At 34.2% G+C, this 20342-nt stretch overlaps 1 protein-coding gene across 2 annotated transcripts in view; it reads right to left on the bottom strand.

The window, feature by feature from the left end:
- Window positions 1–20342, bottom strand: part of LOC149796095 (beta-galactosidase-1-like protein 2) — a 222225-nt gene that overhangs the window by 145862 nt on the left and 56021 nt on the right. For both annotated transcript variants that reach the window (XM_089966017.1, XM_089966016.1), the window contains exons 10-15: window positions 19848–19940; window positions 15554–15604; window positions 12478–12533; window positions 6436–6582; window positions 4162–4254; window positions 1336–1423 (exon numbers count right to left, since the gene is read on the bottom strand). In XM_089966017.1, the coding sequence (XP_089822143.1) occupies window positions 1336–1423; window positions 4162–4254; window positions 6436–6582; window positions 12478–12533; window positions 15554–15604; window positions 19848–19940 (528 nt within the window). The remainder of the gene's footprint in view (window positions 1–1335; window positions 1424–4161; window positions 4255–6435; window positions 6583–12477; window positions 12534–15553; window positions 15605–19847; window positions 19941–20342) is intronic.

Here is a 20342-nt window from a genome sequence, read left to right as displayed (position 1 = left end):
CTCACAATCACAGATTCATGCCATACCTTAAGATACCCTCACAATCACAGTTCCATACCATACCTAAAGATACCCTAATAATCACAGATTCATGCCATACCTAAAGATACCCTCACAATCACAGCCAATACCATACCTAAAGATACTCTCACAATCACAGCCCATACCATTCCTAAAGATACCATCACAATCACAGTCCATACTATACCTAAATATACCCTCACAATCACAGATTCATGCCATCCCTTAAGATACCCTCACAATCACAGTCCATACCATTCCTAAAGATACCCTCACAATCACAGTGCATACCATACCTAAAGATACCCTCACAATCACAGATTCATGCCATACCTAAAGATACCCTTACAATCACAGTCCATGCCATACCTAAAGATACCTTCACAATCACAGTCCATACCATACCTAAAGATACCCTAATAATCACAGATTCATGCCATATCTTACAATCACAGTCCATACCACACCTAAAGATACCCTCACAATCACAGTCCATACCATACCTAAAGATACCCTCAGAATCACAGATTCATGCCATCCCTTAAGATACCCTTAAGATACCCTCAAAATCACAGTCCATACCATACCTAAAGATACCCTCACAATTACAGTCCATACCATACCTAAAGATACCCTCACAATCACAGTCCATACCATACCTAAAGATACCCTCACAATTACAGTCCATACCATACCTAAAGATACCCTCACAATCACAGTTCATGCCATACCTAAAGATACCCTCACAATCACAGTCCATACCATACCTAAGGATACCGTCACAATTACAGTCCATACCATACCTAAAGATACCCTCACAATCACAGTCCATACCATACCTAAAGATACCCTCACAATTACAGTCCATACCATACCTAAAGATACCCTCACAATCACAGTTCATGCCATACCTAAAGATACCCTCACAATCACAGTCCATACCATACCTAAGGATACCCTCACAATCACAGTCCATACCATACCTAAAGATACCCTCACAATCACAGTCCATACCATACCTAAGGATACCCTCACAATTACAGTCCATACCATACCTAAAGATACCCTCACAATTACAGTCCATACCATACCTAAAGATACCCTCACAATCACAGTCCATACCATTCCTAAAGATACCCTCAGAATCATAGATTCATGCCATCCCTTAAGATACCCTTAAGATACCCTCACAATCACAGTCCATACCATACCTAAAGATACCCTCACAATTACAGTCCATACCATACCTAAAGATACCCTCACAATCACGGTCCATACCATACCTAGAGATATCCTTACTGAAAATGCCCATACCTTTCCTCTGAGTATTTAGAATATCAGTGCCAAATGGCGCAAAGTTCACTCTTCCATGGTTTTCCACTAAAATATCCAAGATGTTTTCCTGGAGAAAGAAAATGTTTCTCTTTACAAAGCATTCAAACTTTCCTTAAGTGTGACATCTAAAAACCATTGAACTAATTTTAACTTTATTACAATTCAATTAAAATAGTCTTAACTCTGCTGTATGTTCTATTGTAAGATCTAACAACATTCGACTACTGGTCATGTTCTAGTGCCATTTTAATCAAGAACTGACCAGCCAGTAAAATACAAGAAGAATATTTCAACCAATGAAATTTAGGCTCCTATCAAAGAACAAGCTTTGTTTGAAAGGCACAAGTTAAATAAACAAAGAAAACTAACAATGAACAATAGAGTTTGTCGGTGTCACTTAATGCTCTACTGGCCAATAAGAATTTACAGGAATTCAGCATAGGCTATTTATTCCTTTTAACTGAGGAGTGCTGAAACCATCTCTGATATATTTTAGCAACAAGAGGATCTTCAAATTATCTGCTGTGGATTTCAGATTGGCACCATTTTCGTGTAGGACAAAACAAGACATCAATTAAAACCAACATGACATCATAAAAAGTCTCCTGGTGGAAATCAACTATTTATATAACTTTCCATTTCTGAGAAGTAACAATAATAAGATTTTCAATATGGCTGCCATGGTGGATGTATTGGTTGTCAGATTGGTAAATTATTTAATCATAACCAAATAGACATCAAAAGAAGTCTTTTTGTGAAAGGATAATATTGATATAACCAGCCATTCAGGAGATGTAGCACCAATAAGATTTTCAAGATGGTCATTGTGATGGCCATATTGGAAGTCAGAAATTGCTACTATTTTTATTTATGATCCACTAGACATAATAATAAGTATTTCCTTGAAAATTCCATGCTGATATGATCTTTCACTCATAAATAGTGATACCAAGATTTTTCATAACACTACTGTGGTCAAACTGGAACCAATTTCATTAAGGTCCAACAAAACATCACAAGAACTCTTTCAGTGAAAACCCTATGCTGATAACAGCAACCGTTCACAAGAATGAGCTATAACCAAATTTTCAAGATGACTAATGTGACAATATTGAATGTCAGATTGGCAACTTGAATGTCAGATTGGCAACTTGAATGTCAGATTGGCAACATGAATGTCAGATTGGCAACATGAATGAATGTCAGAATGACATCAGATTGGCAACATTTTCATTTAAGATCAACTGTAAATCATAAGAAAACCATATGTTAACATGCCTTTTCACTCTGAACAAGTAGTGATGACAAGATTTGTCAAGCCCAGTGCTATGGTGGCCATATTGGAGGCTAGAATGGCAACATTTTCACTGAGGACTAAAAAAACAACATAAGAAGTCTTTTATTGAAAACTCCATTTTTATATCACCATCCATTCTTGAACAGTAGTAATAACAGGATTTTTAAGATGGCCACTGTGGTGTCAACACTGAATGTCCGTGCTGCACCATTTTCATTTCGGAAAACTAGACCATGGGATAAATGTATGTGGAAAGTTTCAATGCAATCCTTCAAGTAGTTTAGGAGGTGTAGTGATAACAAACTTGGGCAAACAGATGGATGTACAACACACAACAGACCATCCCATAAGCTGTGCTGTGACCCAATGAGCTAAATATGGTTCATAATGATCAGCCAAAATAAATGAACTATAAATGCATCAATATGACAGATCTATAAATGCATCAATATGACACAGATCTGTAAATGCATCAATATGATAGATCTATAAATGCATCAATATGACAGATCTATAAATGCATCAATATGACAGATCTATAAATGCATCAATATGACAGATCTATAAATGCATCAATATGACACAGATCTATAAATGCATCAATATGACACAGATCTATAAATGCATCAATATGACACTGATGACTGGTAAATTTGATTCAACTAAATGACAAAAATTGTAAGTTAGAATGAAAACAAACCAACCAAATTATGTTAGAAAATGCTGAAAATAAAATTTTACCTCATGTTTGACATCAGCATCGTATGTCCAATGATGAAAGGCCCCTAGATGCTTTATGTCAAATTCTGCTCAGTGGCTTTTTTCATAGTTAAATATTGTCAAGTGTTTTTTTAACTAAAAATAATCTGCCATATTTGATGAAAGAGCATCATTTATATAAATCGGAAAGGTATGCAGGATGTGATCCTTTGTCAGATGTGACAAAATCTGTTATGTGGTTTTTCAACATATTAAAGGCTTTTCTACATTTGGCAACAGCTTCTGTGTTTGATGGCAGAGTGACATCATTAAAACAAACTTGAAAGCTGTTCATGCCACAAAGCTTTCCAGTCAAATTCTGTTGTTACTTAAAAGTTACAGAAAATCATCATCATTTATACAGACATGAAAGCCCTAATTACCAGAAGTCATTCCGTCCAATTTGAGTAATTTCTGCCGAGCAAGCCAAATTTATTTATTAAAACTTAAAAGAGACATATTGCTTAATAAAATATAAATTAAACTGCATAATCCATTCAATGTATATGTATGACCTATTAAGGAAACTGGTCATGAGATATGTGATTTGTATTTATATTCAATCCAAATGCCATTATTCATATTAATCTTAATCCAACATATGGCAATTAGATTACGATATCATTGTTTGACATAAAAAAATTAGTCTTTTATGTCACCACATCTATATAACCATTATGCTTGAAAGGTGCCCATGAAAGTCATCCTTAGAAATAAAATCAAGCCACATTTATTTACAGATTACTCACTGCAGATACATAATCTTGTGGAATATTGACTTCTAGGTTGTTTGTGGTGCTTTTCCAGTCCAGTACATTTATCTCTTTCCCATTGATTATTACCTGAAATAAAGATCAGTAAAACAAAAAAATATAATACTTTACCCAAGGACCCAGGTAGCAGACCGATCTAAGACACCTACTTTTAAGATCACTCATACATCTCACTTCTGCATCAGTTCAGTTCTTGGCTTGACAAATGTGGGTGTGTGAGAAAGCTTGCTAACAGCTTCCTGTGGGTTTGGAATTTTTGCAGGGATATTGCAAAGTTTTTGTCCACTAAATATACTGGCCATCATGTGTAGCCTATCATGTGCTGAAAACTGGCATTTAACCTGAGAAAAACCAAAATCATATTTTACCCACCAAGCAAAGCATATTCTTTTTTACTTTTAAGTGATGATCACAAAACTGATGATTGCTCACACTGTCTTCATCCTGTCTGCAACAAGAAAACAGACTAATCCAAGTAGACATGATTTGTAAGTAAATATGCAAATGAGCTACTTAGCTATAAATTAAATACTTTAAAGATGATAAATAACTAATATAGAGACAATTTGTACAAAATTATGTAAATATATTTATAATTAGCGTCATTTAGGCTTAGAGAGATGATGCCAGGATTTTACCTAAGTGGGGTAGCACCCCACTTGTCACAAAAAATAAAATAAAAATAAATGGGGAAACAGAACATAGTGGGGGAGGAGATTACAGCCATAATTCAGTATTTATCTAACATTTCAATATTCATCCCTCTTTCTTCCTGCTCAACTCTGTTAGACCCCTACTAAAATCAAAACCTTTAAAAGGTGTCGCCTTTAGTTTTATAAACATTAATCTGTTGATTGCATCTGAGCCTAATCTGTCCCTTACCTGTGTATAAATAGCCAGTTGGAACAAGTCTGAAAACTGTTCAATATGGTTAATTACAAGTTTTCACAGGTCATAGGTATTGACTTTTGGATACTTCTGTTCCAAAATAACATTTTTCACTAACATAAGCTCTGCCAATCTGCCAAAGCGTGTGTGTGTGTGTGTGTGTGTTTGAGATAAGGATTTTTAATGTAGTTTTCAGTCATATCACTATGATGTCTGCAGTGAGGCAGTTTATAGTGATGTCTAACATGGGCGCATCATGCCGCAGACATGTAGCATGATGTCCCACCCAATCCTGACACCAGGCCAACCAGTCCTAACACTAACCTCTTAATGCTGAGCGCCTAGCGAGGTAGCTGTTAGTACCATTTTTGTAAGTCTTTCATATGAATCGGCCATGGTTCGAACCCACGACCTCCTACTTCCAAGGTGGATGCTCTAACCACAAAACCACCAAAGTAATCCTGCCAAAGTTTCACTTTCTCGAATCAGTTCTTTATAGACAACTGTGCCATATTTAATATCTGTTCAATAATGTTTATTACCGGTAGGTTTGTAAGTCCATCAATGCCATAGTATGCATGTTCAGACAGAGGTATTTAGATTAAATAAATATATTTACTTCCTTATTTTTATTAACTTTATCTTAACTCTTACTGGCTAATGGTTTTGTACTACAAGATCCCACAGGCTAAATTGTTTGAGAAAGGAAATGAAAGATGCACTCTCCTTTTTAATTGTCTGTATTTTAATTCAGCTTTTCAGCCAAAAATAAACTGCCACCATGACAATCATCAGCCAGTATTTGTCAAATGAAATTGTCATCTAAAGTTCAACCATGCTGGGAATCAGCCACATTGGGTTTCCTAGGTAGCACCTAGTTTAAAAGCAGATTTTTAAAACTTCTTTGATGCAAGGTTCAATTTTCAACATTTCTGCATAATGCTTGTTTCAGGGCCCAATGTGCCAATTAAATATAGTTTAACAACCATTCATGCCAAGCTCAAGTACCCAAAGCTGTATACAGTTACTTAAAAAGAGATCTCGTGACAAGCGCTATGATACCTCTATCAGCTGGCACCTAAACAAACACTTTAAGGGTGAAGAGCTGAATAAAATTTTTATGCTATACAGAGTATACTTTCATATGTGCAACTAATTTGCAGAGTTCTTGTGCATCAATGGTCTCCATGTGCAAATCCATAAAAATTTTGCACAATTCATGCAATCTTTTGCCATGGCAGCATCTCTGGGTTCGTGATATATTCATTCTTTATAAAAGATCAAATATAGAAGCTTAGCTTTTATTTCAATGTCTACCCCAAAAGGAATATGTGTTTTGTATCAATTATGAAATTTAGTCACCTGTGCCCTATCAGCAGGTAGTGTGGTGAACTTGAGTTGTCTCCCATGCAATATGTGTCCTCGGTACAGAGTGTAGCCATAATTCTGTCCATATCCATTGTTAATATCAAGCGTTTCCATAGGAATGGGGTGATTTACGGTTACTTTCTACAAAGAAAATGCATTTGAGATCATTTGAGATAAAATATGTGTGATGTATAAAGAAAACATGGACCTGGTCATTATAAACTGACAAATAGAAATAATCTTAATTAAAGTTATTTACCATATAACTATTGCCACCAAAAGCATCATATACACAAAAATGTCATTAAAATTAAAAAAGCTGAGGCAGATAGAAATAGAGAAGTGTTTCGGAACAACAATATCACTGAACAACAATGTCACTTACAAGGGAAAACCAGCTGTAATGAAAGAAGTATATTTGTATTATAAAGAACTATATATTCCTCAAAATATTAATAAGAAGGAAATAGGTGATTATTGTACATGTACATGGTACATTTAGTAGCAATTTATAAAAAGAACAAGAATCAAGTGGAAAATGTGCAATATTATTTAATCCAGGAGAAAAAAATAAGACAATTAAATAAAGGGAAATCACCATGTCCTGATGGCATTACCACAGACTTTTATATATGTTTCTCTGATAAACTTACAAAATTACTAGAACCTGTTTTAATCAATATATTCCTTGATGGATCCAAGACAAGGCTATGAAAAAAGGAAACAATAACATTGAAAATGGAGATAGAGAGGATCTAAAATATGGAGACCTATCACGTTCCTGAACAGAGGTTGCAAAATCCTCAGTAACATTTTAACAAATCGGATGAAAATTATAAGGAAAGGTAGTAAGTATAAATCAATCTGTGGGGGAAGGGGTAGAAATATAGTAAATAACATAGGGACAATAAAAATGGTTACAACTGTTTAATTTCATAAGAGATGGGTCTTCCATTAAACACTTTGATAAGAAATGTTAAAATTTTGGGCAAGCATCAGGGTCAAAACTTTACACTACGTAAAACATTTTAAAAAAGAGCAAAACACATGAGCAAGAAAGAAAAGTTAAAAATATGATATATAATAAATATGGTGCTTTTAATGAAGAACAAACCCTATATACAAACAAAATAATAGATCAACATACAAATATTTAATAAACTTTATAAAAATTCCAATACATAAATGTAATTAAAGAGCATAGAATGTGGAAGATTAGGAAGTCCTTCACTAAGTACAGAGAGTGACCCCCACTGTTGTGGGGAGAAGCATGGCTGGGGTTAAGTAGAAAAGGAATGCCATCCCACTAGGGGACAGTACTGGGTATTGGGCTGGCCTTGCCATATCATGACCCTGACCCTCTCCCCATTAAACAAGTGAAGGTCACACTACCAACAAAGAATAACAGCCAATAAAGGTATAATGACTGTTAACTAATGTAATTCCAACCATTTTAAGAACACAGAATAAAAATATATATAGGTAAAGGGGTTGTGCTATCAAAGTAGGTTACAATGATGGTGTGACGCTAATGCTAACAGGCTCATGCAAGCTGGTATGAGTCACACCACAGCTTCCGAAATGGAGAGCACAACATAAACAACATTACACAACATGGAATACAGGGGAAACCACAAAATAAACTAATAGTGATTATGCCAATATAATGCACCACAGACAAGCACAAACAGGAAATCTTTTTTACTTTTATTTCTTTTAGTAATTTTTTTTATTTTTTCTGTCAATGCGATCAACAAGAGAACTAGAAGACGTATGAGAAGCAAAGTTGGAGGAAGGATGCTCTGATGATAAGGACATACAAAAAAAGATGGTAGCCCAAAAGGCATTCACTAGCCCAGCATCCAGATGGGGCACCACCTCCATGCTTTTCTTTTTTCATTTTCTTAGTATAAGACTCTCAATAAAATAAAGAGAATTAAAAACCAAGAATTTGATCAATTATAGCCAGTCCATACAAGAAAAATCGGTTACAGCATCACAAAACAATAAAGCAAAATAAACTGACACTGGACAAAGTTGTATACCTCATGGAAGGGAGTACAAGCCACAGGCCTTTAGGCCTGAAAGCAGAAAAAGCTGAATGCTGATAAGGGATTGGCACAGGTATGCCTCCATATCAAAACTCAACATGAACCCTATTCAATTCATTTTTAAATTTCTAGAAATTCTACATAATTGTCACACACAACAACAAATCAACGGGAGTAAACAAAACATAGAAACTATTCAAATTTTCTAGAAATTCTACATACCTGTCACAAACAACAACAAATCAATGGGAGTAAACAATAATAAAAACTATTTCAAAACTTCTAGAAATTCTACATAACTGTCACACACAATAACAAATCAACGGGAATAAACAAAACATAAAAACTATTTCAAATTTTCGGAAGCAAGAGGGTCACCTTGAAGATCAACAACATATAAATGGTTGGAATGAAACATGGTGTCCACAAAAGAAAAATGTCAGACTGTTGATTTGATTTAATTGTGTTCAATTATATCTTCTCACTCAATCACGTAGATGGAAAAATATACTATATAAACCCAAATGTCAGACTTGATTTCATTTAACTATGTCCAATTATAACTTCTCACTAAGTCTAAAACACCAAAGTCAGAATGTTGATTTGATTTTAATTGCACTCAATAACAACTTCTCACTCAGTCTTGTAGATGCCAAAAAGCATGACATCATAAACCCAAATGTCAGAATTTTGATTTGATTTTAATTGTGCTCAACTTCTCACTCAATGTAAATACAATAAAAAAGATAGTGCAATGAAACCTGGCAACATTTTTTTACACCACTAAATTATAGAGTACATACTGTAAATCAAAAGAATTTGGACAGACCCTGTCTTCTACAATTATACTTTTTTTTTTAAAGTTCTTGTTTGTAAATTGATAATGTTCTTCTATTATTTTGATAGATATTTACAAAGTTGGACTTTTATAAAAATCCTTTTCTATGACATAGTATTGTGACTGCTGTAATGGTTTTTAGGAGTCTGACATTAAAGTTTAATGAAAGTCTTCTATTTTAAAAAACCGTATTGCAAATGTTGTTTTGAAACATGCACACCAAAACTTGAATAGAAGTCCTCTATATTGCGGATGTCATGTTTTTTTAGATCTTGTTGTTTTGTGTTTAACACCATTTAGAAAGCAGATTTTAAGATATACATGGCAGCAAGCATAGCTGGTGGAGGAAGAAAATCCCACAAAGAACTACCAATCCACAGAATGCTACTAGCAGCCTTCTCACATATCTACATCACCTGAGAATGGGACTTCAACCCATGCAGATGGAGAGGAGATGGCCATGGCAGGTAAAGGTAAGCACTTTAGACTATCTGACCACCCAAGGCCACTGAACAAATTCTGATTTATTATTAATTCCTATATTTTGTATATATGATAAATATATCTTTATATATGCACATGTGATGTTTGATTGTGTAACTTTACAAGTTGTACATGCAGCAAGAAAATAAATATTTCATGAGCATGAGCAATAAACTGAAACTGGGCATGGAATAAAATGAAACTGTACTACCTTTTGGACATGGCAATAAATTGAAACTGTACTACCTTTTGGACATGGCAATAAATTGAAACTGTACTACCTTTTAGGCATGGCAATAAATTGAAACTGTAATACCTTTTAGGCACGGCAATAAATTGAAACTGTAATACCTTTTGGACATGGCAATAAATTGAAACTGTACTACCTTTTGGACATGGCAATAAATTGAAACTGTACTACCTTTTAGGCATGGCAATAAATTGAAACTGTACTACCTTTTGGACATGGCAATAAATTGAAACTGTACTACCTTTTGGACATGGCAATAAATTGAAACTGTACTACCTTTTAGGCATGGCAATAAATTAAAACTATTACCTTTTAGGCATGGCAATAAATTGAAACTGTACTACCTTTTGGGCATGGCAATAAACTGAAACTGTACTACCTTTTGGGCATGGCAATAAATTGAAACTGTACTATCTCTTAAGCATGACAATACACTGAAACTGTAGTACCTATTATGCATGGCAATACACTGAAACTGCAGTAGCGTTTAGGCATAGCAATAAATTGAAACTGTATTACCTTCAGGGCATGGCAATAAATTTAAACTGTACTACCCTTTAGGCATGGCAATAACTTGAAACTGTAGTATCCTTTAGGCAAGGCAATAAATTGAAACTGTACTACCTTTTAGGCATGGCAATAAACTGAAACTGTACTACCTTTTAGGCATGCAATAAACTGAAACTGTACTACCTTTTAGGCATGGCAATAAATTAAAACTGTATTACCTTTTAGGCATGGCAATAAATTAAAACTGTACTACCTTTTAGGCATGGCAATAAACTGAAACTGTATTACCTTTTAGGCATGGCAATAAATTAAAACTGTACTACCTTTTAGGCACGGCAATAAATTAAAACTGTACTACCTTTTGAGCATGGCCATAAACTGAAACTGTATTACCTTTTAGGCATGGCAATAAACTGAAATAATAGTACCCTTTAGGCAAGGAAATTATTCCTTGCAAATATATCTGACTTCACACTATTTGCCAAATGAACATGATTCTTATCCATGACCAACTTAACTGTTAACTTGCCAACTGAACATTATTCTAATCCTAACCCACTGAACTTTCAACCCACTCATGCTACAGAAGAAAAGAAAAAACAAATTTTTACTTCATTTTCATGCTGGTATGGGTATCAAAATTAACATTCTGATTCAACTATGCCAATAGTTTTGTCAAAAAGACTTTACTATGTAATTTTCCTCAAAATTTTAAAATTATGTAACCGAAAGTCTAAAAATACTTACTATAAGATAAATGTTATTGTGGCAATGCAATATTACCTTTAATGTGGCAATGCAGCATTATTTTATGCAATATTACCTTTAATATGGCAATGCAGCATTATGTTCAATGTAACAAGGCAGTATTAACTTCATTATGGGAAACAACAATTATAATGGCAATGCAGTATTACCTTCAAAGTGGAAATGCTGTATTACCTTCACTGGCAATGCAGTACTGCATTCGGTATGGCAATGCAGTAATACCACCACTGTGGCAATGTAGTATTACCATCAATGTGAAATGCAGTAATACCTTCAATGTGGCAATGTAGTATTACCACCAATGTGAAAATGCAATAATACCTTCAGTGTAAAAATGCTGTATTACCTGCAATGTGGCAATTTAGTATTACCACCAATGTGAAAATGCTGTATTACCTTCAGTGTAAAAATGCTGTATTACCTTCAATGTGGCAATGTAGTAATACCACCAATGTGGCTGTATTACCTTCAGTGTGGCAATGTAGTATTACCTTCAGTGTAAAAATGCTGTATTACCTTCAATGTGGCAATGTACTGTATTACCTTCAGTGTAAAAATGCTGTATTACCTTCAATGTGGCAATATAGTATTACCACCAATGTGAAAATGATGTATTACCTTCAGTGTAAAAATGCTGTATTACCTTCAATGTGGCAATGTAGTATTACCACCAATGTGAAAATGCTGTATTACCTTCAGTGTAAAAATGCTGTATTACCTTCAATGTGGCAATGTAGTATTACCACCAATGTGAAAATGATGTATTACCTTCAGTGTAAAAATGTTGTATTACCTTCAATGTGGCAATGTAGTATTACCACCAATGTGAAAATGCTGTATTACCTTCAGTGTAAAAATGCTGTATTACCTTCAATGTGGCAATGTAGTATTACCACCAATGTGAAAATGCTGTATTACCTTCAGTGTAAAAATGCTGGATTACCTTCAATGTGGCAATGTAGTATTACCACCAATGTGAAAATGATGTATTACCTTCAGTGTAAAAATGCTGCATTACCTTCAGTGTGGCAATGCAGTATTACCTTCAGTGTGGGAAACAATGGTTACTGTGGCAACACAGTATTATCTTCACAAAGGAAATGCAGTATTACTTCAGTGTGGCAGTGCTTTATTACCTTCAGTGTGGGAAGCATGTCATCAAGCGTCACCATATCCCGTATAGGAAGTGTACCTGAAAATTATAACTGAAAAATATAAAGAAAGTGTGCATGTACCTGTAAGTGAATATCAGATTCTACCATAGGTGAGGTGGTACATAATTCAGTTACATTCTGCTGAAGACTGGTGAAAATCCAACTTAACCTAGGTCCTTTTTTTTTATATAAAGTTTAACAGAATTTGTGAAATCCTTCATAAGTCAATGAGCAGAAATAAAAGTTCTAAAATATGGAAGAAAAAAAGATCCAAGCCACAAAGAAGCCATAACTCCATAAACACAACGGTGAAAATCTAACTTGAGCCAGGTCAATCTCAGTACAACACCTCAGGTAAAATATTGTTCAAATCCTTGACATCACTCCAAGCATGACAAAACTATAGGACACTTAGAACCTGTACACTTTTACATATAACAATGTTGTCCACCCTATATGACAAACTATAAGAAACTTAGACCCTGTACACTTTTACATATAACACTGTCCACCCCTACATGACAAAACTATAGGACACTTAGAACCTGTACACTTTTACATATAACAATGTTGTCCACCCTACATGACAAACTATAGGACACTTAGACCCTGTACAGAATTACAGGTAACAGGGATGTCCACCCCTACATGACAAAACTAAAGGACACTTAGAACCTGTACACTTTTATATATAACAATGTTGTCAACCCTACATGACAAACTATACAGCACTTAGACCCTGTACACTTTTACATATAACAGCATTGCATAATCCCTACATAGCTGGCTTTATATTCAATTTTACTTTCCATGTGTACTGTAAGCAGTACACATTCAACTAAAATAAAGAAGAGAATAATGTCCTTAATCTATTTCAGCTTTGAGTCAAATCCCATTATCTGCCTGAATGGATTCCAATTCCACTCAAAAGATACGTTGAGGACCAATACTATTTTGATAATTGTTGAATAGAAATCAGATGTAAGAGTTGCTTCCTCTTAACCAATTACTCAACATGATAACAGCTTAGTCAATTACTCAACATGATAACAGCTTAGCCAATTACTCAACATGATAACAGCTTAGCCAATTACTCAACATGATAACAGCTTAGCCAATTACTCAACATGATAACAGCTTAGCCAATTACTCAACATGATAACAGCTTAGCCAATTACTCAACATGATAACAGCTTAGCCAAATACTCAAAATGATAACAGCTTAGCCAATTACTCAACATATTATAACAGCTTAGTCAATTACTCAACATGATAACAGCTTAGCCAATTACTCAACATGATAACAGCTTAGTCAATTACTCAACATGATAACAGCTTAGCCAATTACTCAACATGATAACAGCTTAGCCAATTACTCAACATGATAACAGCTTAGCCAATTACTCAACATGATAACAGCTTAGCCAATTATTCAACATATGATAACAGCTTAGCCAATTACTCAACATGATAACAGCTTAGCCAATTACTCAACATGATAACAGCTTAGCCAATTACTCAACATGATAACAGCTTAGCCAATTATTCAACATATGATAACAGCTTAGCCAATTACTCAACATGATAACAGCTTAGCAAATTATTCAACATGATAACAGCTTAGCCAATTACTCAACATGATAACAGCTTAGCCAATTACTCAACATGATAACAGCTTAGCCAATTACTCAACATGATAACAGCTTAGCCAATTACTCTACATACAATAACTGCATAGCCAATTACTCTACATACAATAACTGCATAGTCAATTACTCTACATACAATAACAGCATAGCCAATTACTCAACATACAAGAACAGCTTAGCCAATTACTCAACATACGATAACAGCTTAGCCAATTATTCAACATATAACAGTTTAGCGAATTACTCTACATACAAAAACAGCTTAGCCAATTATTCAACATACAAGAACAGCTTAGCCAATTACTCAACATACGATAACAGCTTAGCCACTTACTCAACATATGATAACAGCTTAACCACTTACTCAACATATGAAAACAGCTTAGCCACTTACTCAACATACAACAGCTTAGCCAATTACTCAACATATGATAACAGTTTAGCCACTTACTCAACATATGAAAATAGCTTAGCCAACTACTCAACATACAACAGCTTAGCCAATTACTCAACATACAATAACAGCTAAATATTATAAACACAACAACTGCCACCATAAGGTCACAGGATGGTTCTTGAAATCATACACTAATATTGTAAAGACAGGCAGGGAAGTATATCAATGGACGACAAATCTAAATCAAGTTCTGTTGAAGGACAAAATTACTGGGTCTTAAGTATGCCAGGTTGTACTTGATTCTATCATAATTCATGTTGAACATTTCTTGTATACCTTTTATAGACAGGTTTTACTTGATTCTATCATAATTCATGTTGAACATTTCTTGTATGCCCTTTATAGACCGGTTGTACTTGATTCTATCATAATTCATGTTGAACATTTCTTGTATGCCCTTTATAGACAGGTTTTACTGGATTCGATCAATAATTCATGTAGAGCATTTCTTGTATACCTTTTATAGACATTTCATGATTTTATTCTGAAGTCTAAAATGTATCCCTTACTGTATCTATATTATTTGATCTGCATATATGCTATTTTAAATTGTCATTTCATTTGAAGAACAACGCATGCATGTTTTCTATATATAAAAAATGATTTAATAATTGAAAAAGACACACTAAAATTGAATACAATCAAAGAGTTTGCAAACTATGTCCTAAAATGAAAATATAATGTATGCAGAAAATGACCACCACTGATGTTGATGTTTGGACATTTGAATTCATACATCTGATATGATGACAATGGTCTAAGTTTTGCATATTGCACACCGAAAGCTTGAACAAGTTTTCAATGTTGTATCAATTATGCAACAACTCAAAATAGTGAACAAAAATATAAGCAGTCAACTGGAATTTGCAATATGCTCAGGAAAAATGAATACAGTCTGCAATCTTTTGATTAATGGAGTTGAAATTTGGATAGCAGTTTCCATTGTTCTCACCATAAGCTGCCTTGATGGTCTCATTGGGAGGGTCTGGTGGGTCAGGAAGCCCTAGGGAAAAATAAAAATTTAAACTGAATACAAAAAATAAAAATAAAAGAAACACAGATATTTGGGAATAAAAAGAAAAGATGAAAATATAGAAAACTAATACATATAGATTTAGAAAATATAAATAAATTTAGCCTAGGAATGTTGCATGATGTAGTTTGTTTAATAATTACAGCTGGACACCTATCAAACTATGGGTTGTATGACATACAAAAAGCTGTTGAATGTAGTGCTTGTTTCATTTCCTATTCACCCAAAGCTTCTCACATAAGCCAGCTTGCTTTACCTCAGCTTAAACCATGTCATTTTTATATGTCAACACATATTCCTAAGCATTATTAGCATTAACCCAGATGTCATTTTGACATGTCAACACATATTCCTAAGCATTAGTAGGGTTAACCCAGATGTCATTTTGATATGTCAACACATATTCCTAAGCATTATTAGGGTTAACCCAGATTTCATTTTGACATGTTAACACCTGTTTAAAGCATTAACCCAGATGTCATTTTGATATGTCAACACATATTCCTAAGCATTATTAAGGTTAAGCCATATGTCATTTTGACATGTCAACACCTGTTCCTATGCCTTATTATGGTTAATCCAGATGTTATTTTGATGTGTCAACACATATTCCTATGCCTTATTATGGTTAATCCAGATGTCATTTTGATGTGTCAACACCTGTTCCTATGCCTTATTATGGTTAATCCAGATGTCATTTTGATGTGTCAACAAATATTCCTAAGCATTATTAAGGTTAAGCCATATGTCATTTTGACATGTCAACACCTGTTCCTATGCCTTATTATGGTTAATCCAGATGTCATTTTGATGTGTCAACACATATTCCTAAGCATTATTAAGGTTAAGCCATATGTCATTTTGACACGTCAACACCTGTTCCTATGCCTTATTATGGTTAATCCAGATGTCATTTTGATGTGTCAACACATATTCCTAAGCATTATTAAGGTTAAGCCATATGTCATTTTGACATGTCAACACCTTTTCCTATGCCTTATTATGGTTAATCCAGATGTCATTTTGATGTGTCAACACCTGTTCCCAATCCTCATTATGAACAATATACAAAGTACATTACATAGACAGGTAATCAGCCAATCAAAATGTTCATAACATTCCCTGATGTTCAACTTACCTGAAAATGCATTACATACACAGATGTTCAACTGTCCACAAATACATTACACAGAAGTTCAACTGTAAAAAAATTCATTACATTCACATGTTCAGCCAATTCAACTGTCCAAAAATGTATCACATTCACAGATATTCAACTGTCCAAAAATGTATCACATTCACAGATATTCAACTGTCCAAAATTGTATCACATTCACTGATATTCATGTAACTCATAAATCCACCAAACATGCATTCAACTGTCCAAAAATTCAATAATACAGATGTTCAACATTCCAAAAATGCAATATATACACTTATATTTAACTGTCCAATACTGCAATACATTCAGTGATGTTCAACTAACTACAAAAAAGCAATACATAGATTTACAACTGTCCAAAAATGCATTATACACAGATGCTCAACAGTCCAAAAATGCATTATACACTGATGCTCAACAGTCCAAAAATGCATTATACACAGATGCTCAACAGTCCAAAAAATGCATTATACACAGATGCTCAACAGTCCAAAAATGCATTATACATAGATGCTCAACGGTCCAAAAATGCATTATACACAGATGCTCAACGGTCCAAAAATGCATTATACACAGATGCTCAACAGTCCAAAAATGCATTATACATAGATGCTCAACGGTCCAAAAATGCATTATACACAGATGCTCAACAGTCCAAAAATACATTATACATAGATGCTCAACGGTCCAAAAATGCATTATACACAGATGCTCAACGGTCCAAAAATGCATTATACACAGATGCTCAATGGTCCAAAAATGCATTATACACAGATGCTCAACAGTCCAAAAATGCATTATACATAGATGCTCAACGGTCCAAAAATGCATTATACACAGATGCTCAACGGTCCAAAAATGCATTACAGTGTGACCCCGCTATAGCATGCTCCATTATAACATGAAATCAGATATAACATGGTCATGTTGTGGCTCCCGAAATTTTATTTACATGTATTTAAAAGTCTTCCTTAAAAGTGAGAAAAAATTTTAAAAGTTTATTATCATTTTGGGGAAGAGATCGTGCATAAATAATACAAGAAGACTGTGGCATGGCTCCTGAAATTTTACACGAAAAAAAGTTTTTCTTTTTAAAAGTATGAAAAGAAAAGTGAAAAAAACTGTATTATAGATTCATGTAGGGCTTTGCAAAGGTCGCAAACTGCAATTTTATTTTCCTTATTGGTGGCAAAATTTACTATATGGCGATTTATTTATTGGCAACATTGTTAGCTGTTTAAACTTTTTATACAACCCTTGGTTTGGAGTGGAAAAATTCAGAGGCCCCATGAAAGGAGCTGCAAACTTGATATAAAATGCAATGAAATTTATCTATTGTCACATAAAAAATTTCTGTCCATATTGGCAAACCATCTTAATAGTGCATTGTTATATCATAATCCTCTTATGCTGACATCAAGCATGAGTAATATATGTTGTGAGATATCCGCTTTTTTGTTGTTGACATTTCTGGTAGTTGAGATCAACCAGATGAGGCATTATCTCGTAATCTATCTTTCGTTGGATTTTCGGACGCTCACTAGCAATTAAGATATTTACATAGACTGACATTTGTGTGTGGCTGACAAGAAATATTCCTCTTCTTTCCACTCAGAATTAAATCCTTCAGAACACCCACATTTTCTGTACTAATCCTTGTCATCAGACAAGAACACCTGCATCTCCATCATCCAATGACCCTTTGTTAAATTTCTGATGCATGAGTGGAAATCACTCCGCAACCATAAATGTAAAAAAAAAATTTTTAAAAATCTTCTTGTTGCTCTATTCAATAGGCAGGGAGGAACTGTAACTACAATCGACCAAATGATGGCCAATTCCTTTTTTAAAAATGTACCAAGATAAAATAGTTTCCTGAAATTTTAAAGAAAACATTACCTTTGAAGCACTGACTGTTAGGAAAACATACCAAGCAAACAGAAAAAAATCAGTCTCAATCATGAAATACAATTATTTAATGTTGCCGCCATAATAAGAAACAGGCATTTGTTTGGTTCTCCAAAGCTGGCCTTTAGCGGTGACTTCAATAACACATGCACCTTTCATCAAAGAAAGCCAACTACAATCTTCAATAAAAACAAAGAACTTTTCTTCAAAGAAGTCAGTACCAAACTTAAATACAAGATATGGAATCTGATGGATTATTTCATTTTCCAACATCACTGGAACACGTTTACTATGTCAAGAAAGTTTTCTTTTGCAGGGAAAAGGTTTGTGCTTATGAATGCTACCAATGGCAGCTTAAAATGCAAACTAACTCTTACCGACTTGGGACATCCTGAAAAGTAAATGTGCTTCATCATTCGTTATGTGATTGTGCTACATTTATCCACTGAATTCAGACTTATATGACCTGTGACAAAATTATGGAATATTTTAAATCTGTGTGTGTGCATTTTTTGATGGAATTACTTGTATTGTGGATTCAATGTATGTGATGAGATTCATGGGGGAGTACATGGTGTTGATTTATGCCATACATAAGACACGTGTATATAAACAGTATACACGTCTATGTACTACTCTGAGGTTCTCTAAATAAAGTAAAATATTATATATGCCTTCTCTGTTTTCACTACAGGTTTATTTCCTATTTAATATGCATCAATTTAAGATGGTATCTGTGACAATGAAGCATATATTTTTTACCACCCACATTTATTACCTACCCCTCCCACCACAAATCGTTTGGGATACATGCATCATTTTCTTCAGCTATCTGACCTGGTTGCTTATAACACAGTTTGGTCAATAAAATGGTCGGGTTCTATGGCTCCCAACTAGCGTGTTATAGCGGGGTCACACGGTATTTACACAGATGTTCAACTGTCCATAAAAGGCATTAACTTTACAGATGTTTAACCCATCAAAAAATGCATTACATTTACAGATGCATCATACTGACTTAATATCCCAATATCTACCATACATATTTTTGCTGCTTTAATAATTTATAATAACCTGTACCTGTAAAGCTTGAATTCAAACCGTAAATCAGAAAATTATATTTCTGTGACAAGTATTTCCTACCTTCTGGCTCCAGTACATGTTTCTTGATTAGTTTCCTGGTCACGTAGTACTTGTCTGTCAAATCTCCTGCCTCACTTATTGGAGAAATATAATCTAAAACACAGATAATGGTTACTGATTATGACAATATATTTACAATTTATTTATATATATGATAAAAGATTTTCAAAAAAGCAACAAGTTCCACCTGTGTTAGAGCCATACTGTGTAATAAAACACAACATCTCACCTATGAGCTGATCTACACTATAAAAGAGCCCACTGTGTAACAAAACGTAACATCTCACTTATGAGCTACACTGAGACAAAGACACCCTGTATATGACTATAAATAACATAATACAAAATCAATAATTTTCTTATTCAAATTACCATGATCACTGACATCTTGACCCCATAATCTATAGTTCCTTTACTGCACAAGTCATCCACAAATATTTGTTATGGATTTAAAAAATGGTATTCTACTAAGCCAATGTTTCTTTCAGACTTAGC

Source organism: Sinohyriopsis cumingii, chromosome 7 (assembly GCF_028554795.1).
Source record: "Sinohyriopsis cumingii isolate HCF-2022 chromosome 7, ASM2855479v2, whole genome shotgun sequence".
Lineage (NCBI taxonomy): Eukaryota > Metazoa > Mollusca > Bivalvia > Unionida > Unionidae > Sinohyriopsis > Sinohyriopsis cumingii.
This window is presented reverse-complemented; position numbering and strand designations above follow the sequence as displayed.